The 27531-nt window shown below is 48.3% G+C and overlaps 1 protein-coding gene across 3 annotated transcripts in view; it reads right to left on the bottom strand.

Moving 5' to 3' along the window:
• Window positions 1-151: 151 nt before the first annotated feature.
• STXBP6 (syntaxin binding protein 6) overlaps window positions 152-27531 on the bottom strand; it is a 77402-nt gene continuing 50022 nt past the window's right edge. For 2 of the 3 annotated variants that reach the window (XM_001512907.5, XM_007662734.4), the window contains 4 exons: window positions 24904-25034; window positions 23939-24104; window positions 8529-8686; window positions 152-3608 (listed from right to left, as the gene is read on the bottom strand). In XM_001512907.5, the coding sequence (XP_001512957.1) occupies window positions 3585-3608; window positions 8529-8686; window positions 23939-24104; window positions 24904-25034 (479 nt within the window). In that variant the 3' untranslated portion in view covers window positions 152-3584. Of the gene's footprint in view, window positions 3609-8528; window positions 8687-13714; window positions 13810-23938; window positions 24105-24903; window positions 25035-27531 lie in introns of those variants that run through there. The other variant, XM_039914084.1, reaches the window with a different exon arrangement.

The raw sequence follows: 27531 nt of genomic DNA on the forward strand, positions 1-27531 counted from the left end.
TCACTAAACACTATTACTATGACTACATTGCCATCCAACCATCGCTCCTGTCTCACTGCTTTCCTCCGGGTCTGAACAGGATATTGGGTAACTGTGCGGGCAGGGTGGGGGGTGCACCCTCAGCCCCTAAAACACCACCAAAAAACGCCTCCAGAGTTAAAATGTTTAATGAAAAAATGAGAGTTTGCAACAATCATCAACAGAGTAGCCCCACTTGTCTCGGAATGAAACAAAACTCTATTTGACATCCTTGAAAACATCTCTGAAATTAAAATACTGTACAACAGATATCAGCAGTTTCACAATTTGGCAGATTAGAGTACGACCTACCTTTATGATCACTTGTTTAAGGACATTCTCCTAATATTTTCACATGAACGCACGACCTTTGCTAGCTACCAAAATAAAGACAGAGTTCACTGGAATTTTATATCTAACACACAACCTTCATTCTTTGCGGATCTTAAAAAAAGTGGCTACAACTACTGATCCTGTTACATTTTACAAATACATTCTGTAATATGAAACATTAACCTGAATGACGGTATACTTCCTGTACACCGATGCCTATTAATACTAGAGTGGACTACGACGGCTACATTCCGGGAAGAATTTGCAACACTGTAAAGTTTTCCCTTCCGTGCGGGATGGTGTTCGGGAGTTTCATCGAGAACACTACATCCAGAAATGTAATGGGGAGCTGGAATGAAACAAATCATCACCTTCTCTGAGCGCAATAAACGGGATCGGTCCAAAATCATCAACGTCTTTTGTAGCTCTCTGCCCTGGGACGTGACCTTGTAATACTTTAATATCGTAGCACCTTCAAACCGAGGATCTCAGAGGAGCACACAGCACTAACAAAAGCCCCAGGGCTCCTCACAACCGCCCTGTGAAGTAGCTAGGGAAAGAACAGGAATTTATTTCCTTGCTCTACAGATGAGTAAACTGTGGGAAGGTAGGTCAAGGAGTTTCCGAGGTCAAGAAGCCAATCAGTGAAGGAAGCTGGGAACTCATCCAGACATCCTTGCTTCTCATCAAGACAACTTTCCCCGAGAACACAGAGCTCAAGAGTGCCAAGGGAAGTTAAGAGAGGCACAGAGTGGTGCAGAAAGCACAAACTGAGAAGATGTAATTAACACCGGTTCAGCCCGAAAGGAAGGGCTGGGAATTTTATATTATGCTTCTGACCTCATCTGCTCAACCCCCTTAGGGCAGTGGCGCCCTAACATCGTGCTGGGCTTGATTTGCTGGTTACCAGTCCTCCTCCCCAACCCCACCCCTCAGTCTGGATTTTCTGGGGTTGCGGATTTGCTTTGTAAATTATTTATACCATCAGAATTTCCATGCGATAGCGGGGATCCAATCTGTTTCTAAAATTTATATCTAGAGGCTTATGCAGAACATAATTCATGACGCTCTCTATAGCGTAGGGTCAATAGCAGTCTCCCTGGGCCCCCCTCTGGCTTAGTTTGGCAGTAGTTGTCGAGGGTGTGTACTGCATTCGATGAGGAGTGAGACTGAAGGCCGAGCAATTGTGTCTAAGAACTGGGCGGAGGTAAAATTGGAGAAAGCTAATCACTGAAGTGGGGGATGGCTTCCAAGTTCTCAATACTCTGGTGACAATAAGCAATAATTTCCCAGAGCAAGGGCCGGGCTCATTTGGGGTGACGCACGGAAGGTGTGCTGGGGCAATTCTCTATTCCTCCGTGACGCTGGTACTAAACAGGTAGCAAGCTGCTGCGCTCTTTAAACTACTTTTGTGAGACGGAAGAGAAAAGCAACACAAAAAAAATCTCAATACCGGTTATCTTCCCTGAATAATCTCTGGCCCAAGATGATTATCTGGAAGATCTCCCTCAGAGGATTCAGAAATCGGACTCAAATGAATCCCATCTCCAACCCGACATCGCGGTACTGCCGGAGAGATCTTTCCCCCCTAGAGCTACAACTTTCAATCTCAATTCCCCAAGACAGCTTGATCAGGTGACCTTTGGCTGTGCAGAATGGCATAAATAATGCAAAGGCTTCTCTTTCCCTCCGTGGAAGGCTGCAGCACATTCTGATTATGTCAACTTTGGCTCAACGGTAAGGTGGGAACCGAGAAAAAGGTTCTGAAGTACCATGCGGTTTGAAAAGCAATGAACGGCAGGGAGAGTCTGAGCCGGGAGGAGGATGGCACTTAGCCTCTGTGTGCTCAAGAAGGGCGGGCGCATTAACCCAGAGCTTAGGGCTCTGACCCTCTGAGCAAACCAGTGCCCCCAAAGACCCGGAGGGCAGAGCTGTCATGACCGAGACCTGGAAACGGTCCTTCTTCCAGGAGAAGGGTTAGTCCAATTGCCCATCTGCACTGACGCTGGGAAGGCAGGCATCAAATAGACAGGGGGACTGCTTAATGACAAACTAGCAACCGCTGGGAGGCTACTTTTTTCCCCCCCAAAAACGCTTCCCATTTAAATGACCTGAAATAAATAGCAAAAATAGAACAATAATATGTAAAAAAAAAAAATCAACACAGGTCAGACATAAAAGAACCGCACAGGGGCCCGGCTCAGTGACCTGCACACGGCAGGCCTAGATAAATATCCCTTCGTCCCAGGGTCGTAACATGTCTCAAGGGCTATAGACCAGACCAGGGACTTCACTATGAAAACAGCATGGAAAATAGACACTTGGGCTTCCCGTTTCACTTACAAAGCTCTCTAAGACCTGGACTAGTATATTCTTTATAAAATCCAAGGCCTCTTTAGTGAGACTGCTCATTTCAGGCAAAGATAAGATAAGGAAAGGGGAGCCTAAGGTTTGGATATCACATCTCTCCCAAACAGCCAACACTCAGAGCCAACGTCCCGCCACACTACAGTCCGACTGACTGATCCTGAAAAAGGGCGCGAGTTGGGAGAGAAGCAGAGACGGCAGATTCATCTTGGGGGTTCGGATTTCGAGTGCTGGCGAGAGCCAACGCCGCCTGCTGCTTCCCAAGACACAGCCGCCTGTCTCGAGGGATTGGGGCCGCCGAATGCTGACGCCCAACTTCTCCTCGCATGAGCTACACAGACAGCACGTCGCCAGTCTTGGAATTTTATTTCCGAATGACAGCGGTAACACTGGACGCACCCAAACTGAAATGTTTCACTCCAGAAGAGAAAAGTGGGCTTTGCTGGAGTATCCAGCAGAGTTTAACATTTGGTCCAATTTTCATAGTTTTCTTAAGAAAACAAAAAACAACCCCTTCCACAACACCCCCAGTCCTGGGCAAATCAAAAGAAGCAAAAACAACCACCTCCCCGCTCCCTTCACTAACCTAACTGGTGGGAAAATCCCAACCAGAATCAAAGATACTGCAGCATTTCTCCACTCGATCGCCCAGAGATGTCAGAACAAAACATCTCCCAGGCCCCCGGCCCCGCTCCCCACACTGACACCTGGGAAACATACACGCACACACATACACACGCGCGCACACACAAGCAACTTCCACTGAATTGGCAAGGAGAAGCAGGTGGAGATTTGGGTTTCCCGTAAAAATTGCTCAACCAAACTTTCCAGTTTCTCGTGGGAGGGTCTCGGGGATGGAAAGTCCCTCAGCATTTGTGCTTCATGGCCAGCTGGAAGAGAGGAGACATGGAGAACGTGAGTTTAGCCGATCTCCTTAAGCAGAACAGGAATGGCAGCAGCGAGTCCGGAAGGCAGCTCCCTAGAACAATTTTCCTCATTCCCCATTATCTACGCCATCCTAAGGAGCCAAGAGAAATCTTGCCGGGCCTGGTTCGTGGTCCATCCGGCCAGTGGTCTGCCTTAAACTCAGGACCCAAAGAACGTGGGGCGAATTTGTCGAAGGGGGTGGTCCGCCTTGACACCTGGCCTCCTGACACCTGGCTAGTGATGTGCTTCCCAATAACCCGCTGCCAAACCATGAAGACCTTTACCTGAAACGTGTGGATGGTTTTTGCTGGCCCAACATTCTCAGGCAACAGATTTGAGGCGCAAGTCTTGGACAGTTTTAAATAATTAGAAATGATGTAAATGATAGGACCATCCTCTTACACACCACAGCATTCTTTCTGAACCCCCCGAGGCATTTCCACATCTATTATTTCCTTCTTTGGCAGGTATGCATATTCATTTACAATTTTTTTCTGGGTTTTCAGCCAGGAAAAAAAGTAAATGGGTGTATGGTTTTCGCATCTTTTCAACTTATTTGTACTACTCATAAAGAACAGAGAAAGGTCAAGTGAAAATAATAATAATGTCGGCATTTGTTAAGTGCTTACTATGTGCAGAGCACTGTTCTAAGATCTGGGGGAGATACAGGGTAATCAGGTTATCCCACATGAGGCTCACAGTCTTAATCCCCATTTGACAGATGAGGTAACCGAGGCACAGAGAAGTGAAGTGACTTGCCCACAGTCACACAGCTGACAAGTGGCAGAGCCGGGATTCAAACCCATGACCTCTGACTCCCAAGCCCGGGCTCTTTCCACTTAGCCACGCTGCTTCTCAGCAGCAGAGAGCAGAAAGGAAATAACATTCTCAAAAAAAAAAAAACCAAACCCAACAACAAGATTAAGCACCTGTTATGTGCCAAACACTGTGCTGAGCACTAGGGTAGCAATAAGATAATCGGGTCAGACACAGTTCCTGTCCCAAATGAGGCTGCATCTAAGAGTGGGGAGAACAGGAAATCTTAGACTCCATTTTACAGATGAGGAAACTGAGGCTCCGAGAGGTTAAGTGACTTGCTCAGGGTCACGCAGCAAGAACGGGGAGGAGCCAGCCCAGAACCCAAATCTCTCGATTTTCAGCCTGGGCTCTTTCAGTCCCTCTTTAATCCCCAAAACATTCACCTCTGGTTAAGGACTTGAGCTGGTGCACTGTATTTGACAATGAAATCGTTACAGACGAAAGGGGAACGATTGTCTGAATGGAGAAGTGGAGGCATGCTTCGAGAACTCTTCTGGCGGTATCTGACAAGTGCAGACCGTTGAAAAGTCAAATCGCTCTAAATGCCGGCCCAGCACCGGCTATCTCCCAAGCCCAGCCAGGCCTCAGGGCTCTTTGGGAGCGGAAAATGGACGGCAGCCAATAGGGGCAGAGCCCCGGGCCCGGCCGCCTTCCAGCAGGAAGCACAGAAAGGGCCTCGCCACACCCTCCGGGACCCAAAGCTGCCTTTAGGGAACCATTTTCCAACTCTACAGGCCCTAGGATTCTTTGAGACCAGATCTAGAGGCCCCATGATTGATCAATCTATACTTCTTTTTTGACCATTTGTTCTGTAAAGTGCACTGCTCTAATTAAGTGCTTGGGAGAGAACAACAGAGTTATCGTAAGCCCCTGAGGCGCTTATAGTCTAGTGGGGTGGAACCTGACCCTAAAATAAATTTCAGTTAGGAGAAAGCAACAGAATATAAATTGCTGCGAGGTCGGAGAGGTTGAGGACGCAAGTGCTTAGGTGACATATTCCCCACTAATAGTAATAATAATGGCATTTATTAAGTGCTTACGATGTGGCAAGCACTGTCCTAAGCACTGGGGTAGATACAAGATTAATCAGGTCTCACCTGGGGCTCTTAGCGTAAGTAAGATGGAGAACAGGTATTGAATCCCCATTCTGGAGATGATGGAACTGAGGAAGGCAGAAGTTAAGTGACCTTCAAGGTCACATAGAAGGCAAGTGGTGGAGCTGGGATTAGAACCCAGATCTTCTGACTCTCACGCCCAGACTCTTTCCCCTAGGCCACGGTGCCTCTCCACTATTGCCATTTCAACAACTGGGCGTCACCTAAGCACTTTTGTACTCAGTCTGTCAATCCCTACAGTAATTTAAACTCTGCTGCTTCTCTCTACCTGTAATTTATTGCAGTCTCTGTCTCCTCTGCTAGACCGTAAGCTTTTCGGGGCCAGACGCTGGGTCTACTAACTCTATTGTACTCTCCCTAGCGCTCAGTATAGCGCTCGGCACACCCAGTATGCGCTCAGTAAATATTATTGATTGCCTGACCGACTAGCAATTTCCCTTTCCCAGAGTAGGAGCCTCAAGTCCATCAGATTTGAAAACCAAATTGTCAACTGAGGAAATAGACAAGTGAATGGCAAATGCTGGAAGCCACCATTTAGAAAGAATGAATCGTATTAATAATGCTGCTGAGCTGGCTCTCCTTCCCATCAGACCCGAGGCTGGGGAGGCTGGAGGGGGAGGGGTGGGAGAGGGAAGGGGCGGGGGGGATGGAACGGCTGCAGTTCCTGGCTGCCTCTGCCCGAGACTAGGCAGAGAAAGGTCCAGCGTGGCCCACGGCTCCGGGTGGGTGGGGGACAGTGGGAGAGAGACGTTCTCGGATCCGGGAAAGCGAACGTTTCTGCCGGGGTGGAGACCCGGGCTCACAAAGGGCTGGCCGGGCGCCAAGCCATAACTCAGGAAAGGTCCCGGCTTCCTCAGAGCTGGGGGTGGGGTTGGGGGTGGGGGGAGGGTGGCCCTCAAATCCTGACCATTGTCAAGAGGGCGCTCACCAGCGCGGCTCTGGACGGACTCCAGGAGAACATCCCCAGAGGTTAGGACTGCACTTCCCAAACCAGGGACACGTGCAGGAGTCTGTACAGGAAAACCCGGAGAGATGGAGGGAGGGGCTGCAGGGTGGGGTGGTGGGGGTGGGGGGCGTGGGAGCAGCACCTCTACAAGCCCAGGGGGCCGGGGGATCGCTGAGGTGGTCGGGGTGGTCATTCACAAGCACCTGCCCCCAGGCCCATCCCAGACTCCCAGCCCCGGTCCCAGCTGGAGGAGGACGTCGGAGGACGGAGAGTGGAATGCAGGGAGAGGCTGTGCCTCCTCGCCTCTCTCCGGGAACCAGACACCACAGTCCCTGGACTGCTGAGAGAAGAGTCACGTGCCTTCTAGCTCCTTCCCTGGCCTTCGGGGGCCCTGCTGGAAGCCCCGGATTCTAGTTCTGCCACTTGCCTGCTAGGGTGATGGTGGGTAAATGGCTTATCCTCTCTTGCCCTCCATTTCCTCTTCTGTGAAATGGGAATAAAATACCCCCGCTCTCCCGGCCTCTAGCCTGTGAGCCCTATGTGGGGTGAGGTACACAATCCAACATGATTAACTCACATCCGGTCTAGCACTCAGCACACAAAATGCGCGTAATAACAGCCTGGCCTAATGGATAGAGGACTGGCCTGGGAGTCAGAACAACCTGGGTTCTAGTCCTGGCTCCACCACCTGTCTGCTGGGTGACCTTGGGCAAGTCACTCCCCTTCTCCGTGCCTCGGTTCCCTCGTCTGTAAAATGGGGATTAAGACTGTGAGCCCCAAGTGGGACATGAACTGTGTCCGATCTGATTAGCTCGTATCTATCCCTGTACTTAGTACAGTGCCTGGAACATAGTAAGTGCTTCACAAATACCATTTCCCTAGACTATAAACTCATTAAGGGCAGAGGAAGTGTCGGCTAATTGTCATATTGTACTCTCCCAAGAGCTAAGTACTGAGCTCTGCGCACAGTAACCGCTCAATAAATACGATTGATTGATGATAGCTATCATCGTTATTGTCCGACCACGCACTGTCCAGGACGCACTCCTAGCTTCCCTCGGGGTATTCTCAGGGCCCCGGCGGGGCTCGGACTGGGGCAGGGAAGCCAGCTCACCCTGCTGAGAACGGACTAGGAGAGCGGTCCCTCTGCCGGTCGACCTCTGGGAGGCCTGAATTTGGACTGAACTTCTTTAGCCCCGCCCGGACTTTGCACTCTACCCTTCCCGGCTCAGGTTCAGCGTATCAGAAGGTTGCGCTTGTTGGGAATGCCCATTTGCTAGAGTCCAGATGCTATGGGGTGGGCCATACCATCCCCCAGCTGGGAGAGTTGGGGTAGCTGGCGCTGGCGCAGTGCCCTCGCTGCTAATCGTGGTATGTGGCCAGGCCCCATGGCCTGCAGCTGACGTCACCAGCCCCACCTTCCTGTCTGTGCCCGTGATTCCCCCTTAGACAGCCAGGGCACATCGACGAGGCAGAAGCTCCCACTTCCAGGAGTATCCGGCGGCCACTTCCGCCAGTCAGGCTGGGCCTCCCGGGGCTCTGACCTGGGTCAGCTCACAGACGGGGGCTGATGTGAGAGGGAGGGACTGCCAGAAATGTCGCTGGCCCAACGGCTTCCGACTCACCAATGCAACCGAACGATTGAGAAAGTGTTCCCTGAATCAAATGCTCTGTACCCAATGAGTGCTCAGTAAATACCACCGATTGATTGTTTGAGCTTTTGAATGTGGAGAGAGAAAGCCACACTGGGGTTGGATGTTTGAACTATACCCTCCCCATACTTAGTTCAGTGCTCTGCACACAGCAGGAGCTCAAAAGACAGTACTCCTGATGGATCGTGGGGAGGGAGGAAGGGGAGACTTGAACGTGCCGCACCCTCGGCGAGTACCAAGGAGGGCTCCAGATGCCCGAATAGGTCCCACAATTTGCTTCAGGTGCCTCGGGGCAGAGTTGACCTCTCTGGACCGAGACCCACCTGGAGGACAAGCCGCCCACCCCGTTACCTTGTGTGCAGTCTCGGCAAACTGCTGAGCGCTGTTCTTCATATCTTCCGTCTTCTCCTCCGCTCGACCCAGCCTCTCCCCACGCTCGTTGAGAGCCTGGCTGGCCTTCTGCACCGCGCTGCTCACACTGTCTGCTGCCGAGTGCAAAATACTATTTCCTGCAACAGACCAAGGCACGGCGTTAGGCCCCGGCCCGACGTGAACGAGCTGTGTTCTAGAATGAGAGCGATTACTTGGGTAGTTACTAGGTGCTAAGCGCTGTACTAAGTTCTAGGGGAGACTCAAGATAAACAGGTCGGACACGGTCCCCGACCCCCACGGGGTTGACAGTCTGTGGGGAAGGGAGAACGGAGACTTAATCTCCACTCTACTGATGAGGATCCTGAGACACGGAGAAATCAAGGGACTTGCCGAGGTTACAGAGCAGGCAAGTGGCAGGGCCGGGATCGGGACCCAGGTCTCCGGCCCCCCAGGCTCAGGCCCTTTTTGCTGGGCCACGCTGTTTCTCTACCTCTCAGCTTCCTGAGCAGTTACATTCTAACGGCCCTTTGCCGGCCGGGACACGTAAACCCAACGGACGACAGCGGGATACCCAGGCAGAGCCGACGGGTGAGTGGAAATGGGGCACGAGCGGATAGGGAGGGCAGAACCCATGCTTAAAAGCTGCAGTGAAGCCCAGCCTAAACCAGGTCGACCAGCAGCAGCAGGAGCAGCGATGGTAGCAGCAGTGGCCAGATCGGCCTGGCACGCAGCCGTCAGGAGAGGGGTGACTTTCCTTGGGGAGATCGGACACCGGGAGAGTCCCCTAAACTGCCGACTTTGCAACCGGACAACTCGAGGGCAGGCCAAAGGATCAGATTTTCTGGTCTAGCGTGGTCTGGTGGAAAGAGCTCAGGCCTGGGAATCAGAGGAGCTGGATATTAATCCCGGCTCTGCCACCTGCCTGCTGAATGATCTCGGACTAGCCACTTAACTTCTCTGGGTCTCAGTTTCCTCATCTGTAAAATAGGGCCTCAATATCTTTCTCTCTCCTCTCCCTTATTTCCCACCTGTCCGAGCGGCAGCTGTGTCTGCAGACCTTTGTCCTTTTGTACTCTCCAGTGCCGGTGACTCCTATTGAGCATAGCTATTTGACAGGCCCAGATCCTTCAAGTGGGAAAATACTGCACCTCTTACTCATCCAATTGCTAAGGTTATTACTACTCAATCCCTAGGGTCAAGGGAGGAGGGAAGGACAAAGACATCTATTTTATTTTAGACACTGCCCTTTCTCTCTTTCTATGATTTACCTGCTGCCATTGGTTAGAATTGAGCCAAGCTCTTCTGCCTTAGTTCTGTTTGCTTCCCAGTTCGGGAGACTGTCAAGAAAACTTTAAATACGTAAGTGCCCATGGGAGGACTCAAGCCTAAAGCTCCTGATCTGATTAACGTCAAGCCGGGCCCCAGAGAGCTCTCTTTATCGTCTGCAGAATATGGAGATGGTTGAACTTGAAGCCTAGCAGGGGGAGCAGGCTACAGGCAATCAGACGGTTTGGATTCAAGTAGCTCTGCCACTGGCCTGCTGTGTCAGTTTGGGCAAGTCATTTAAACCTCTTTAGGCCTCAGTTCCCTCATCTGTAAAGTGGGAATAAAAGTGACAAAGAGCACTTTGTGGGACAGGGATTATGTCTAGTCTCAAAACTGTGTATCTACTCGATCTCTTACCCCATAATAAGTGCAAAAGTAATGCCATTATTGTTATGATCATGATGAACTACCTCAGAAGGGAGAACTGTAATGGCTGGAAGATGGAGGCTGAAATCTCAATTCTATAAAGCTCCTGCCGTAATTCCCCAAGATCGTTTACATGGCAGCTGAGAGGTCACTGTTGTCCTTGTTATTTTTTTAATGGTACTTGTTAAGTGCTTACTTTGTTCCAAGCACTGTCCTAAGCACTGAGTTAGAGACAAGGTGATCAGACTGGACACCATCTCCATCCCGTACAGGGCTCAAAGTTTAAGTAGGAGGGTGTAAACTTGTTATGAGCAGGGAATATGTCTGCTAATTCTGTTGTATTGTACTCTCCCAAGTGCTTAACACAGTGCTCTGCACATAGCAAGGGTTCAATAACTATGAGTAGGGCTTTTAATCTCGGTTTACAGATAAGGGAATTGAGGCACAGAGAAGTAAATGAGTTGCCCAAGGTCACAGAGCAAGCAACTGGCAGAGCCAGGATTAGAATCTAGGTCCTCCAACTCCCAGGCTTGTGTTCCTTCTACTGGGAAACGCTGCTTCTCAAATCTTTATTATATCGTATTCCTTTTGCGAGAGTGAAAGCAAATCAGGGCTTTGTGCACTTACTAACCAACAATACTTACTGAGCTTCTACTGGGTGCACAGCACTGTGTTTAGTGTTTGGTAGAGTGCAGTAGAATAAGGAGACTCTATCCCTGCCCTCAAAGAGCCCCAAAGCTAACAGTGTCCTCTTCTGTCCTTAGCCTTGGTAAAATATGTGAACCAACAGAGCTTGGACACACACCCATACAGAGCTTTGCTTTACGACAAGGTCTTGCTGAGACGAAGTAAACACATTCTGGGATGTGTTTAACTAGGTATACACAGTAAGCCTACAAAGCTGGATAGTCGGTGTGTGCAAAACAGGACTGCGCTCTTTTTTTTTGTTTTTGTTTTTTTTTTTTTAAGGGGAACTGTGCAGATGCCTACCAAATGTGCACAAAAGCTGACTAAGTCAAGCCTACAAATATCTGTGTGGGCATGAGCTTCTGTCACAGGCCTCCTGAGTTTGGCACCAACACCTGCTGTCCTGACGGACCACCTCGGAGGTAATTCAGAGGCAGATCACACGCTCTCAGACTCCTCCATCCCCGCCAAGAAAACCATCACGGCCACTGCCGCCTACCTTCCCAGCATCAAGGATCCCCGCTACCAGCATCTTCCGGGACAGGGAGAAAAGCTGCTCCCACACACTCTCAGACGTTTCCATCCCTGTCAAGACTCGATCCCTTCTGTGTATTTTTCTGGGTTGTGTTTTAATGTTTCATGGCTCCTGATGTCCTCGAATTCAATCCCTTCTCCCCATTTTTACTTTTAGATTGTGAGCACCCCCTCCAGGGACAGGGGTCATGTTTAATTCCCACCTGTGCCTTCTCTCCCAGCACACAGTACGGTGCCTTGCAAACAGGTAAGCACTTAATACATACCAGCAGAACAACTACTGCTGCTACTAGAGCAGGTTTCCTCTAATAAGCATCCTTTTAAAAAAAGCTGTTCAGCTGAGAAGCAGGGGGAGAGCACTGCGGAGCAGTGGTGGTGACTGGCGTGATGGTAGCGAGCAGATGAGCTTCCACTTTCTTTGACCGGCACAGCCTGCCGGCCAGACAGTCACAAAGGGTGGAGAGGCGGGTGAACCTAAAGTGCCACCAATTCCTGAGGTAGAGAGACTTGCAACAGGACAGTCTAAAGAGGGCGGGGGCCGGCCCCCAATTTACCAGGGCTTTTAGGCGATGACCAATTACGTTCCAGAAAGGGGTCTCCGAACGGATCCCTCCCAGAATGCTTCGGGATGGGGGTCCGTGGGATGTGGGAAGACACGGCTAATGTAACGAGAGGAGAGGGAAGCAGCATGGTTTGGTGGAAAGAGCCCGGGGCTGGGAGTCGGGAGACCTGGGTTCTAATCTCAGCTCTGCCACTCCCCTGTTGTGTGACTTTGGACTTCACCGAATCTCTAATTTCCTCGTCTGTAAAATGGGGAAGACAGACCCATTCTCCCTCCTCTTCAGTCTGGGAACCCCATGTGGGACGAGGACTGCTTTAGAGCTCACTGTATTGCATCTATCGCAGTACTCAGCACATAGTAAGCGGTTACCTAATATCACAATATTGTTATTAGGCTGTTGCCGAGTTGAAATGCCCCAACAAAACAATCCATCTTGAGTGCTTGAATTCTTGAGTGCTTACTGTGTGCAGAACACTGATAAGAGTTCTTCTCCACGACTGAGTCAGTCACAACGTTTGAGAAGAGGCACCGCCATGCCCACATCACTTCCTTCGCCCCCCAGGGTTGAGCAAGCTTTGAGCTCGTCCTCTAAACTGTAAGCTTGTTATGGGCAGGGAACGTGACGGTTTATTGTTCTAAGGTACTCCTCCAAGGGCTCAGTACAGTGCTTTGCACAAAGTAAGTGCTCAATAAATATGATTGACTTTAGCTTCTTGCTTACTGGTTTTCTCCTGTGTTTGGGCCTGGATGTGGTCTTTTTATTTTTTTGGAGAGGGCCTCTGGCCATGAATGTCACAGACAAACTGGTTTTTCCAACTCCAAAATGGGGCATCTCCACACCCTCCCTCCCCCAAACCCCTTCGCCGCTCACTGTGAGGGGGTGGCGGGGTTGGGGGCCGAAAACCCAGTCAGAGACGAACCCAGAGAAATGAACCCTCTGGAAGAGAAAGGCACCACTCGCAAAGCCTCCTGATGGGCGGGTCCTGTCGACTCCGGAAGAACCCGGGACGTTTCGGGAGATTGCTGTGGCCCATTCTGCCTGTGCTGCTTATCAAATTAATCCAAATTAGATCTCCTTTCAAATCAACTCAGTCACACTTGTTGTCTTAACATATTTCATTTGATTACTAATGAAATTCCGGAACCATTTTAACTTCCAAAAAAGGATGTCCTGAAAACCCAAGCCAACTGGTCATTAAAATCCACTACAATTATCATCAACTGATTCAAATTGCTATCAATTACACCAAGTTAATCTGCATCGCATTATTTGCCATACGTAAACATTCTTGATTCAACAAGAGGAGTGTGGATCTGTGGTAGGTGTTACGGAGGCAAACGGATGCAAAGAGGGGCCACCTCACCGGCTGGGTCTGGTGGGGAGTCAAGAAATCTGAATTCTAGTCTCAGTTTTGCCACTGGCCGCCTGCTATGGAACTGTGGACGAGTCACTTAACCTCTGTTTCAGTCTCCCCCTCGGGAAAATGGGGATAACACAGTCCACCTCTCTCGAGTCTCCAAGGGATGTCGTGAGAACGGATGGAGGTAATTCATGTGAAAACGCTCTGGGAAAATGAAGTCGCTCTACCGACTGAAGGTGCTGGGATTAATTAAACCAATGCCTCAAACACAGTCACCTCCAAGAGGAACTGTTATCACGGTCTCCATTAAAACAAGCTTCCACTGTTACCTGATTAACTGGGAGAGCTCAAATTGGGTTCTTCCTCCTCCTCAGAACAAGAGAACAGACCCCCCTCAGGCCTGCTGATGTGGTTTGTCTGTTTCCTGAACAACAACAACAACAAAATCTCAGAAAAGTATCAGCTAATCCTCTGGAGGGTGAGCAAAATTTTGGAAGGCTTTTATTTTCCCTGCCTCATTTCCAGAACAACAAATCCTCAGGCTTAAGGATTCAAAGGCCCCCACAAAAAGTAAATTTTTAATGAGTAACTGAATCATCTGTTTCATCACCCTATTTATTCCCCACCCACCGTATCACCTACTCTCCAAGCCTTACGTACTCATCCAACTTCTCCCCAACACAGAGCTTATGTACGGATTATTAAACTCTGGAGTGTCTTCACTGTGATTTCTTCTGGTGCCTGCCCTCTCCACAAGACCGTCAGCTCCATGTGGGCAGTAATTGTGTCTAAGTACAGTGCTCCGTACAGAGTATGTCATTAATACTACTGACTGAACTGTAATGCAACTGGTGTCTGGGTGTACGTTCTGCTCAATATTGGAGACTCCACTATGGACCACAGAAGTAAGTGAGGAGAAAAAGCGTCAGTTTCTTTGAACTAAAGGAAACTAAAATATCACGGAAGAACAACCAACCCATTAAGTTGAAAAAGAATGCCCCTTCCTTCTCCCCAAAGAGGAAGCGATGCCTGGGCTCCCTTCCTACAAACCACAGGCCAACACTCCTCGGGGCCAATACAGCTCAACCCCATCGGTCTTGGTAAACTCCCTCTAGACTATAAACTCAGAGTGGGCAGGGAACGTATCTACCAACTCTGTTAATACTGTACTCTCCCAACAGCTTAGCAGAATGCTCTGCACACCGTCAGCGCTCAATAGATACCTCTGATTGACTGAGTTCAACAGAATGGGGTTGGAGAAGGTAAAGAGAAGAGCGACCAAAACGATTCAGGGGATAAAACAGCTTTCGAAAGAGAATGACCCCGGCTGGGCTGCAAAATTTGTCTGCTGCGTTCCCATGATTGTGGGATGCAATTTCTAAAGCCAGATCTTGGATGTGGCTTTGGCATAATTAGAGCAGCGCAGAAACATTTGGTTTACAAGTCTGCTTTGGGAACTGTTCAGGCACGGGTCAGTGTGGGTGTTCATCTGAGCCGGGTTCTGCTGCTGCTACCAGAACACAGAGCAGATGTAATTGATTACAGTGTACTTGCATAATAATTATGTTTCTAACAGAGATATGCCTTTCTGAGAGGCTGGGACTTCAGGAAATTCAAGATGAATTTATGTGGCAGAGCAGAGGTTCAGGAGAAAATGTCACTTTTCTACCTGGTAAGGTCTACGTCGGGGCAACCTGGCCTACTGGACGGAGTGCTGGCCTGGGAGTCAGGAGCGGGCTTCTAGTCTCAGCTCCGCCTCTTTCCTGTTGTGTGAAACTTAGGGCAGTCATTTAACTTCTTCATGCCTGGGGTTCCCTATGTATAAAATGGGAATAAAACATCTCTTCTTCCTCCCTCAGGCTGTGAGCCCCAGGTTTGTTTATAGTATTTGTTAAATGTTTACTACGTGCCAGGTATTGTACTAAGTGTTGTGGTAGATACAAACCAATCATGTCACAAAGGGCTCACAATATTAATCCCCATTTTACAAATGAGATAACTGAAGCATAGAGAAATTAAGTGCCTTGCCCAAAGTCACACGGCAGACAAGTGGTGGAGCCGGCGTTAGAACCCCGGTCCTTCTGACTCCTGGGCCTGTGCTCTGTCCACTAGGTGGGACAGAGACTGTCCAATGTGATTATCTAATCCTAAACCTAATTAGTCCCAGAGTTGGTCACATTACTCCAGATTTTAAACAAAGATTCTGTGAGAGTTTACGACAAAACTGAGATCCCTAGTATTACTTTTCCTGAGTTCATTTTCCTATTCTTTACACACCCTGTCTTCCAGGATCTTCTGTATGCTGATCACTGGGTTCTGGAGGCATGTGGGCACATGTGCCCCCACACACTCATACACACAGACACTCACATCTGCGGTTGATTATGAGCGGGCGATAAGCCTGAAAAACTGAGATTATGTACCTGCTTGCACCTGGAAAACCTTTCACGTAATACAAGAACCTTCATCAGCCACCCAAAGCTTGATGTGGCAAGAAACTATCTGACAATGCAGACATCACCATTAACAGTACCAGTTTACTGAGCATCAACAGGCTAGAGAACAATATCCTAGGCATCTGGCAACCCACATGAGAAATCAAAGATACGGACTGCACCTTAAGAGGCTCACCATCGAAGGAAAAATGCACACAGTTAACAAAACAAGGTCAAAAACTTAGGGACCAAAGTTTGAGGTTTGTCCTCTCTGAATGCCGAGTGAAATTCAACAACTTTTGTGGGAGAGACAAAACACACATTCTTCACTCAAAAATGCTGTTCAAGTCGCAAGAGGAATCATTTTCAGACACTGTTTAAAAAGCCACTGTGACCACAGTCCTAGGTGCTTGGCCCTTTCTGCTTCTCTTTTTCAGTGACGGGTCACGACACCAGAGCACAACATCAGCACTGTGCTGCGGTCGCTTTGGCCGCCAATGGGTTCCACACGCAGAGCAACCTTGGCATTGCTGGGCCAAGAGCTGCAGCTTGCCGTGCAAACCACAATAATCCATTCCTCCAGTCAGGTCCCTGGTCCTGAAACCTTGAGGGTAGGGATCGCCCAAGTGCTACATCAATTCTCGGCACACAGTCAGCATTCAATAAATAATACCGATGGACTGACTGAGGCTCACTTGTCCTTCTGGAAGGAAAACTCATTATCCCAAGTACTTAGCATAGTCATTGCTCTGTACCTTTTAGGTGCTCAATAAATAATACTTATTAATTATCAGTTTAACATCTGATAGTGCAAATTTCCTCTAGACCGCAAGCTCCTTGTGGGTGGGGAATGTCGACCAACTATATTGTACCGTACTCTCCCAGGCACTTTGTACAGTGCTCTGCACACTGTAAGTGCTCGATAATTAGAATTGATTTCCTGCAACAATTAGTTCCACTGTAATGCCAGTGACCTACTGACATTGTGTGTGTGTTGTGTCAAATACCTGTTCTCTCTGCTGCTGAGACTGTGAATTCCATGCAGAGGGGCCATGCCTGAGCTGATTATCTTGTATCTACCCCAGTGTTTAGGACAGTGTTTGGCACATAGTAAAGGCTTAATAACACAATTAATATTATTGCGCATAATAAAGATAAACGGAAACGGATTCTCCTCGCAACTTGAATGGCAAATCCATCAGCAAATGGATTCAGAATATATTCATCCCAGCCTTCTGATCTCCCAGAACTTCTCAATTCTCTCCCGGAGAAACCACGAAGTCCTTATCCCCTTTGCCTCCTAAGATTACACGAGAAACAAGAGACCCAGATCTTGCCTTCAAGAAACTTCCCATTGAACGGGGAGACGGACAAACACATTATTTATCCAACGGTGGGAGCAGGAGGAAGGACGAGGGTGTGACAGATGGTAGTAACACAAAGGAACAGTGATGAAATATGACAAGATAAGTGCATCCACACAAGTCCTGGAGGACGGGTAAGTCTGGCTAAGGGTGGCTCTTGTGAATGATACAAGCTGGGGTGTAGGGGATTCATCAGATAAGACCTCCTGGAGGATATGGGCTACCAGGAGGATTTTGGAGATGGAGAGAGTCGTGGCACAGTGCGTTTGTCGGGGGAAGGTGTTCCAGGAAGGAGGGATGGAGTGAATAGAGGGTCAGAGGCAGGAGAGGTGGGAACGAGATACAGTGAGGTGGTACCTTGAGAGAAATGCAGAGTGTGAATTGGAGAAGAGTGAGCCAAGGGAACCCAGATGTACGATGGGCAAAGCTGGTGAACAGCCAGGAAGCCGACAGTAAGGAATTTCCAGATTTCCTTAATCTTGGCCAAAAAAAAAAAATTCTCACTAAGAAGCGAAATTTTACATGAGCTAATCGAGCATTTTTTCGCTGCAGAATTGAGCTATAATTAAAGCCCTACCTTATAAAGCTTATAAACTTGCAGCTGCAAGCGTTGACTGTTTCCACATATCATCACATGGGCATTAGTTTGACAAAATGGGGTAATCACTTCCTTTTGTGGATCCTCAAAAACCTCGGGCACGTGAATATCTTAATTGATACGTTCCCCACCGTAGACATCCTTATTAGCAGTTACAGTGGGTATACGGTATTGTAGTCATTTCCTTTCCCTTTATAAAGGGAGTTGAGCACACTTTGTTTACTTCAAGTAAATGTAACTTGAACCAAGTGATCTAAACTAAGGGGAGGGTGGGGACTACAGGGAGTGGGAGGTGCAAATCACCACCACCATCAACCAAACTCATACAGGGTCCTTGAAGCAACTCACAGAGGGTTGCTTAACTCCTCTGTGCCTCAGTTTCCTTATCTGTAAAATGGCGATTCAGTACTTGTTCTCTCTCCCCCTTAGACTCTGAGCCCCACGTGAGACAGAGACTGTCTGACCTGATCACCGAGGACCTAACCAAGTGCTTAGAACGATGCTTGGTACATACTAAGCGCTTTACAAATGCCATTATTATTTATTATGAGGGGCGTGCGTTTTCCAGGTTCCTTAAAGATCCACTAAGAATGAAAGAACACGATCACTAAATGCAGCATGGCTTAATGGCAAGAGCATGGGCTAGGGAGTCAGAGGACACGAATTCTAATCCCGCCTCCGCCACTTGTCTGCTGTGTGACCTCGGGCAAGCCACTTAACTTCTCTGTGCCTCAGTTACCTCATCTGGAAAATGGGGATTAAGACTGTGAGCCCCATGTGGGACAACCTGATTACCTTGTATCTACCCCAGCGCTTAGAACAGTGCTTGGCACATAGTAAGCGCTTAACAAATACCATAAGTATTATTATTATCATTATTATCCACAAAGGCAGTTTGCCTACCCCATCACATTTATCTGTCAAGATCCACATCCAAATGAGTACTGCAAATTCATCCAACTCCTTAGAGCAGAGGGGGGAAGTGGTACCTTCCATTTTGCCCACATTCTCTACTTAGCTGCTCATTTCTCTGTTGGGCCTCATTCTATTTCTAACTCTGAAGGTGAGGCTGAAGGTCACCAGAGGGTGTTCAACATGGATTCCTCTGGATACAAATGACTACAATAAGCTCTTTATGATCCTTTCTCCCAGTGGGATCGATTCGGGTGCTCAACCGGTCCCCTCTGAGCTAAATTCGGGACAATGGCTGCATTACTTTGCAGAGCACTCTTTGATCTGAACTGTGGCATCTGACTCACACTCTTTTTCCAGAGTGCATTATGGCTGGATCAACAGAGGAACAATGTCAGGGAGAAGACTCCTAGAAATAGGGAATTTGAGGAGTAGGACAAGTTCTCCGACCTCTGTCGTGCCTTAGGCATGTGGTCCGCCACTTCTCTCCAATCGGGAATTGTGGACTGGCAGGAAAACACAATGGGACAGACAGGAAAGGTCCTTTCAAACCTGGAAGATTGGCCTTCCCATCCACATCCATGTTTTGGGCACTCTAAAGACCACCTCTATGTGCTTGTGGGCTTGCTGCTCGTGCTTCCTCTCTCTCTCCTCCCTTACTCCTTCCATTTTCCTTTTCAATTTGTCTTCCCATCTCTCCCTTTTCTCTGTGGGGCTTGTTCCAAGATCCTCTGGCACCCAATGTTTGCTCTGTCCCTGCCTTTATTTGTGCACCTTGACTCTTTGGTCCAAGTCTCCTTTCTGACTTAATGCATCCGACACCCACAGTCCCCTCTTTCTCCTCCTCCAGTCCTCTCCCTCTTTTTCCTCTGTTCCCCCTAGCCCATTCTCTTTCTGCCCCACCCATTCCTTGGCTTTTTCATTTTTGCTTCTTTAATTTTTTCATAAACTAATCCCTTCACCTCCCCTCCATATTTCCTGACCCTTTCCTCCGATAACGACTTCTCTCCTCCCCCTCTTCCTGTTTGAGGTGTTCCTCTGTCCCAGCATGCTTTGGCCAACGGCTCCATCTCCTTTCACGAAAATCTGGTTGCTCTGTGACAGGAACATCTAGTTCCACCTGCCACGCCTGCATGCAGGAAAACGGTACTATGGGAACGCGAAGCTGAGCCACTTCATGGCACAAAGCACTTCCCCAAGCCTGAAGCCACTCTGAGGACTCAGTTCCTTTCCCAGGACTTGCCTCCTGCCAGGGGAACCTCATGAATTCCTCCACAATGTCACAGCAACAAGGAGAACAAACAATATACGTCCCCGGGGCGGGGGGCCTGACCTTAGTGTCCTGACGGTGGAGATGATTGTTCTAGCAAATCATACTTTGCGGCAATGTATCAAGAGAACAATAGTTTCTCTCAAGGCCTGAAACAGTTATGGCATTCTCCGAAGGGGAGCTGGGAGCCACCTCTTTAAAACCCTTCCCTCCTGCAAAGAAAAAGCAACCGCCTTGGCAAATGAAATAATTTGCACCTAGACCTGGCCCTCTAATTCCCTGAGACTCTCTCAGCTATTTGGGGGTGCGCCTTCATAGTTGGACGTTCTGAGTTCTGAGTTGCCCCCCGGGGGGGGGGGAGGTGGTGAGGAGGGGGATCGGGTTCGTACGCCCGCCTAGTGCTGGCAGAGCAGAGCGCAGGGCAGTGGAAAGCCAAAGCTCCACTAATCACAACCCAGTCCTCACCAAGTTGTGAGCATGACAGGTGGCAATAAATCCCTGTACTACCGAGAAATGGCAAGAGGGTAGGGATGGGGCACGGTGGAAACAGTTCCTATGACTTCGGGCTTGGCGATGAACAACTGACACTATATGAGCCTCAGAGAGTTACCACCACTATCTCTACTCGGTCTGAAGTACAAAGCAATGAGAAGCAGCGGGGCCTAGTGGAGACAGCATAGGCCTGGGAGTCAGGAAACCCGGGCTCTGCCACTTGCCCGTTGTGGACCTTGGGCTTGTGCCTCAGTGTCCTCATCTGTAAAATGAGGCCATTTCCCCTTCTCCCGTAGACTGTGAACCCCACGAGGGAGAGGAACTGTGTCTGACCTGATTATCTTGTATTTACCACAGTGCTCACTATAGTGCTTGGCACTTAGGAAGCTCTGAACAAATACCACAGTTCTTATTATTGAGAGGAAATGGCTGGGGACAGAGGAGGGGGAACTGGGATTCTACCACATCCTGCTGCAGAAGCTATATTCCTTCTTCCAGTTCAACGGCTGTTCTCATCCCATAGACCAGCACCTAACATGCTGCCCATCAGTTGCAAAATGCATTCTTTGTAGAGAGGAGGACGCCCTGATCAGTCAGGGGGAACAGACACCAGACTCTAAAGCGGGCAAGTGAGAAACCTTCGACCTAGAGGAGGAAGATGTGAAAGACTAGAACTGCTGATATCGGGTACTCTGCAAACATGTAAGGCTGAACATACAGTTAAGGGGCACTTAGGGTGAGAGCACCTTGATGTGAATCTAAATACAAGACTAAGGCCCAAGTTTTCACCAACTGGATATGCGCTACCTAGGAGAACAGAATGTGGGTGAGATGCCATGGACAGAAACTGATATGGATTGGACACTCATAACGACTAAGGCCACGTTAGCTCGGTTTCCCTGGGGGTGTGTCTCCTCTACGCATTTTGGCTGGGACGCGGGGTGGGATTTTGGGAACCGACAGCCTGACAACACCAGCCCGTTTGGACACGCCAGGCTGCAGAATCGCGAGTGCTGCCTTCACGTGGGCTTTGTGGGAACACAATCCCCACCGCACAGGAAAACTGGGTGCACTCCAGAGGGCATTCAAACCACCAGAGAGACAGGCCGGTTCTGGATATGTTAAAACACTTATGAGCAAATCCAGCCTTTCAACCAATGACTTCCTGAAGTCTACGAGCGGCTCCCCTAACTGCAACTTAAAGTCTGCTTCCCTCACTAGACTCACTAGACTCCCTCACAAGCTCCCTGACGGCAGGGATCGTGCCTACCAACTCTATTGCTCTGTACTCTCCCAAATTCTTAATCCAGTGCTCTGCACCTTGTAAGAGATCGATAAATGCTACTGATTGATTGACCAGTCGCGGGTACAATGGGGGAATGGAATGACAAGAGAGGAGGCCCTGGACAGCGTTGGGAACCTGGGAAGGTTGGGACTGTTTAGGTATACAAGAAACCAGCTATTGGCAGCAAAGAGTCACATGAACCAAATGCTCAAAGGTCTCATTTTGCTTGGCTCTTCTTCCTGCTCTATTTAACGTCATCAAAGAGAAGCAATCGGCCACTGAAATGTTCTTTTTTCTGAAATGGCGCTATTATTTTCCATTCTGGCCCCAGAGATCTGCCTTTTTTGATCCCAGTAAGAACCCCCATCACCCTGCTTATGTAGCTCGATTCGAGGATGTAAATTAGAACACGAGACTTGGCTTCAATTCCTATGAAAGCCTCTCCGGTGCCATTATGGCCTTAACTCTTATATGAGGGATGTAGATGACTTTTCGTTGAAGCTGATAATGAAGATGAATGGAACAGAGTCTTCTACCAACAAAATGCACCAGGATAATGAATACATTGCAATAATAACCATTAGCTGACAGGAATGAGTAATGGACCTTATTCTTAATTCATGTGAGGGCTGTCTTCGGCAATGCAAGGTTTCTAATAATATCTTTAATTTAAGCCTCAAAGTCTGCTTTAAAAGCTGAGCAAAACATGGTTCGTAAATCTATTGATACAATACCCAGAAACAAAGTTCTCCATCACCCCTGTTCATACAGGGATTCTCTTCACAGTGAGACAGACTTCACACGGAGGAAAGGCAGCACGGCTTAGTGAAAAGAGCCCGGGACTGGGAGTCAGAAGATCTGGGTGCAAATTCCAATGCTGTCATTTATCTGCCGCTGAATGCCTGCCTGGTCAAGTCACTTTACCTCTCTGGGTCTCAGTTTCCTTATCTGTCTAATGAGAATAAAATACCTGTTCTCCCTCACTCTTAGCTGTGAGCCCTGGGTGGGACAGGGACTGTGTCCAAATTGATTATCTTATGTCTATCTCAGTACTTAGTAATCTGACCCCCATTGCATTTATATACATATCTTAATATTTGTATCCTCCCTTACCTGTAATTTATTTTAATGCCCATCTTCCCTGGCTTAATTGTAAACTCCTTGAGGACTGGGAACATGTCTAACACTGAACTGTACTCTCCCAAGCGCTTAGTAGAATGCTCTGCACACAGTAAGTCCTCAATAAGCACCACTGACTGACTACAGTAAGAACTTAATAAATATCATCAGCCTTTGTTGGTTCTTCTGAAAGGAAACAGGGAGAAGAACTCACTCAGAAAGGAGGTCCTCAGTTACTTGAGATGGGCTCCCGCCCAATGTCACTGTAGTTTAGCAAATTCCAAGAGGAACCCAAGAAAGAGGAAAATCACCCACATTTGCTGACGGGCAAAGGCCGGGGCCAGAAGGGGAGGTCTGGGACTCCAACTTCACTGGAAGTCACGGTGACAAAAGCACGATAGGAAACCTGTCCGGGATCTGGGGTGAAATTAAAGAGATTGAAGAAAAGAGAGGCTGCAGTTTCTTATGTGGGTTTTTCTTTCCCTAAGGAGACGAGCTTCTTGAAAGGAATGAAAACACCACTGGATTGAGAAGGAGCATGATGATGATGACAATCAATCACTCATATTTATTGAGCGCTTACCACGTAGAGAGCGCTGTACTACGTGCTTGGGAGAGCTTACAATCTAGAAGGAGAAACAGATGATGGTAGCTATTAAGTGCTTAATATTAGAAGCTAAGCACTATGGTATATACAGGATAATCAGATCAGAAACAGTCCCTGTCTCACACATGGCTCAGTTTAAGAGGGGCAGGTATTTTATGTCCATTTTATCCATGAATAAACAGAGGGATAGAGTGACTAAGTCACTTGCCCAAGGACACCCAGCAGGCAAATGGCAGAACTGGGACTAGAACCCAGGTCCCCTGATTCCCAGGCCTGAGATCTTTCCATTAGACTATGCTGCTTCCACTTCAGGAGCCAAACTTCTTGGAAACAATTATTAAACTGGAGCCAAGGGAAGCTTAAGTCTGTGGTACTTAACAGGAACTCCACGGAAGAGATTTACCACTCTGTGGAAAAATCCTCCCCAAAACAAAGTTTCACGTATCGCTGCTGAGATCACAACGAACTTACCCCCCATTATTTTGGACTGGCAGTTAATAAATTCGGGCTTCTTGTCCGTGAGGTACCGCTGACAAGTGTGATGGAGGATCTGAAAGAAGGTGCATTTTTCGGAGGCTGTGCTGGCCACCCATTGGTCGAAAGCATTTTCAAAGAGCAAATCAAATTCGGGGGAATCCTGAGGAAAAAATAAAACACAACATGCTAGAGGCTTAAAAACAATAGTTGCTCTCTAAAATGCTTTTAAAAGAGCCCACACTTTTACAAGGGCTCTATTCCAACTGAACATCTTATTTGCATACAAGGCAGAAGAAGATTTTGTTGAAGAAGGCCGACTTGAAAGAGTAGCTTATTAAGCAAACAAAATCCCTTAGGGTGTGAAGAGGTTTAATTACATGGATTTGTACAAAGCGAGATTCATGTTATTTTGGCAGTTACTTAGGAAAGAGAACAAGCTTACTTCTTTGCTTTTCCATCAGCGCCCTGTTTCTTACTACCCCAAATCCTCGTAACCTGGAATAACTGACGCACATCACGTCCTGCTATTCTTGCCGTCTGGCTGAACAGCACAACGCATGTTCGTTTCAACAGTGGTGTTGAGAAATACCTCATCTTTGCCAGACCTCATAAAAACAAAGCTTGACTGGTCACGATCCACAAGTTTCCTTCCAATACTTTCTCTGGAAGTTGTACCATTTTCTGCAGGAGCAATCCTGGTTGAGTACAGCTGCTTCCAAAGAGGAATGTACTCTGACTCTCATCCCATCACCGAAAAACACATTTAAATGCATCTATTCTCCCTAATCGAGTCTCTAAAATTTCCTGGCTGTGGGTCAGCTGCCCAGAAAGCACAAGCACCCCTTTTGAAATAAAATCAAAAAGCAGCTTTTTAAAAAAGGAACAGAAAAGAGGTCAGAAGAGTGGCGGCCGGAGGTAAGGCTTTAGTCTCGCCTGGTGAACCCGGACGATTCCCTCACCCGGTTGGGGTCGATGCCGTTGACCTGGCGGAGCTGCCCGAGCGCCCACTGCGATCTCCTGACAAAAGAGGTGGAACCTTCGAACTGCTTGACCTTCGTGATGGACGCCTGCGTTGGTTTCTTGTTGGTCACTGCAAGAAAGCAAGCACCACGGGTTGAAGGCTCAGAATATATTCAGCGGGCTGCAAGCCGGGCTTTTCGGACCGTGGGGCTCTATTTGCCAGGGTTGGTGGGGGGCCATCGGTCCAAGGCGTATCTTTCCTAGTCTGGGGAGGTGTCTCTGATTCAAGGTTTGAGCCCGTCATCCCGTGCTGAGCCCCTCCTTCCACCCAATTTATGGGGCTGCGAGGGATTCAATAGGCCTTTAAAGATGGGGAGCCAAGTGATAATGATAACAGCAGCACTTTAAATGCTAAACGCTGGATAGTCAATCAGAACACAGTCCCTGTCACATATGGGGCTCAAAGTCTAAGTTGGAGGGAGAACTGCTATTTATTCCTCATTTTGCAAACGAAGAAAATGAGGCACAGAGTGGTAAACTGGTGGCAAGTGATGCAGCCAGGATTAGAATCCCGGTCTCTTCTCAGATGTTTCTTCCAGCTTTTCCCTATTGCCTTTTAGCAGCGTGGCTTAGGGGAAAGAGTATGGGCTTGGAAATCAGAGGTCATGGGTTCTAATCCCGACTCTGCCCCTTGTCAGCTATGGGACCTTAGGCAAGTCACTAACTTCTCTGTGCCTCGGTTACCTCAACTGTAATAATGGGGATGAAGACTGTGAGTAGCACGTGGGACAACCTGATTACCTTGTATCTACCCCAGTGCTTAGAACAGTGCTTGGCACATAGTAAGAGCTTAACAAATACCAAGATTATTATTGCTAACATTACATTATTCACTTGAATTCAAAGCCTCTCCAGGGCCCCCAAATCTGTCTATAACAATACTAATTGTACCTTCTGTTCACCGCTTACCATGTTCTAAGCACTGGGGTAGATATAATACCATCATATTAGACAGTCTGAGGAAACCGAAACCCAGAGCAGTGAAGTGACTAGCCCAAAGTCACAGAGCAGAAGTCGAGATGGGATTAGAATCCGAGTCGCCTGACCCAATCCTGTGCTCTTGCCACTAGACCGCATTACTCTACCGCACCATCTCCTTCACCCGAGAGTGGGTGGCTTTCTCGGAATGGCACCGCCAAATCCATATCTACTCACTCCCCAACAAGGAGGCCATTCTACCTAGCTTCCTTCACCCGATCACACCAGACCACCTTCGGCACCTCCCTCCCCATTCAGAAGTCTTGGTGTCTCCTGTACGGTCCCGGTTGATATTTTTGGCGAGACAGTGAATAAGTTCTTAAGTGAAACAGACATGTATGGCACCACCAAATTACTGCCACTGGGTTTCCAAGCTAGAGGAAGCAACGCATTTTAAACATTTGTGAGATCCTGAAATGTGTTTAAGAGATTAAAGGAAGCTTTCAAAAACAGGAAATCGAGCTTCCTTTATTGGCCATCCACCCCAAACACACAAAAAGGATTTCCTGGTTTACTGATGCAATCCATTTGGGCCACAGACATGTATAAGGATAAGGAGTATGTTTTTTTTCTTTCCCTAGCTTATTTGCAGTGGCAGAGGAGGCCTTCGTTTCTTCACTCACTCATGATTGACACTACTGGGGCAGGCAGAGGCCACAGGGCAGCAGTGGAAATCAGCTCTCCTAGCTTTATGCCACTGTTGACCTACAAAGGAAGGATTTCTCTCTAATGTTTTAAGAGGAAATTATATTCGCTTCTCCCTCCTTTATTACTGATACGAATAATCAGTGTGGGATCTGTTAAGTGCTTACTATGTGCCAAGCACTGTACTAAACACTGGGGAGACACAAGATACTCAGGTCAGACACAGTCACTGTCCCACAAGGGGCTGAGAGTCAACGTAGGAGGGAGGACAGGTAACAAAATCCCATTTTACAGATGAGGCACCTTCTATCGATGGAACCCGCACATCGAGGCTATCGAGATTCGCAGCCCTGTTCCTCTGACCTGATACCTACGGAATCCTTCGGCTGGGGTCACTGTCACCCCCGTCCCGCCTTCCACCTGCTCGTTCCGCCTTTCCACTGCATAGGTCTGACTCTGACAGGCTGGGATGTGCCCATTTCAGCTGTGTGCCCCTTAACTCATTTTTTTATGGTACCTGTTAAGCACTTGCTCTGTGCCAGTGTGGGAAAGAAAGTGGTCTCTAAAATGAGCCCATCTGAAGAAACGCACAATGTATGACGGGGTGGGGTGACGGGGTGGGGTGCGGGAGAAGTGTTCCTCGTCTGAATCAATCAGTGGAATTTACTGAGTGTTTACTCTGTGAGGAGCACTGTACTAAGGGCATGGGAGAGTACAACAGAGACAGCAGACGTAATTGCTGCACTATATGTTTGGTTAAAAAAAAATACAGCACTGAAGTCACTGCAGAGCCATGTGCTATGTGCTTGAGAAAATACTATACAATCCAATCCCTGCTCACAAGGAGCTTATAATCTGGACACGTGTATTAGGATTTTCAAGCTGCCCACGCCCCCCTTCCATCCCACATCTAGGGTCTGATGATCTACCCCAGTTTTCATTAG

The sequence above is a fragment of the Ornithorhynchus anatinus genome, chromosome 14 (genome assembly GCF_004115215.2).
Source record: "Ornithorhynchus anatinus isolate Pmale09 chromosome 14, mOrnAna1.pri.v4, whole genome shotgun sequence".
Classification (NCBI taxonomy): domain Eukaryota; kingdom Metazoa; phylum Chordata; class Mammalia; order Monotremata; family Ornithorhynchidae; genus Ornithorhynchus; species Ornithorhynchus anatinus.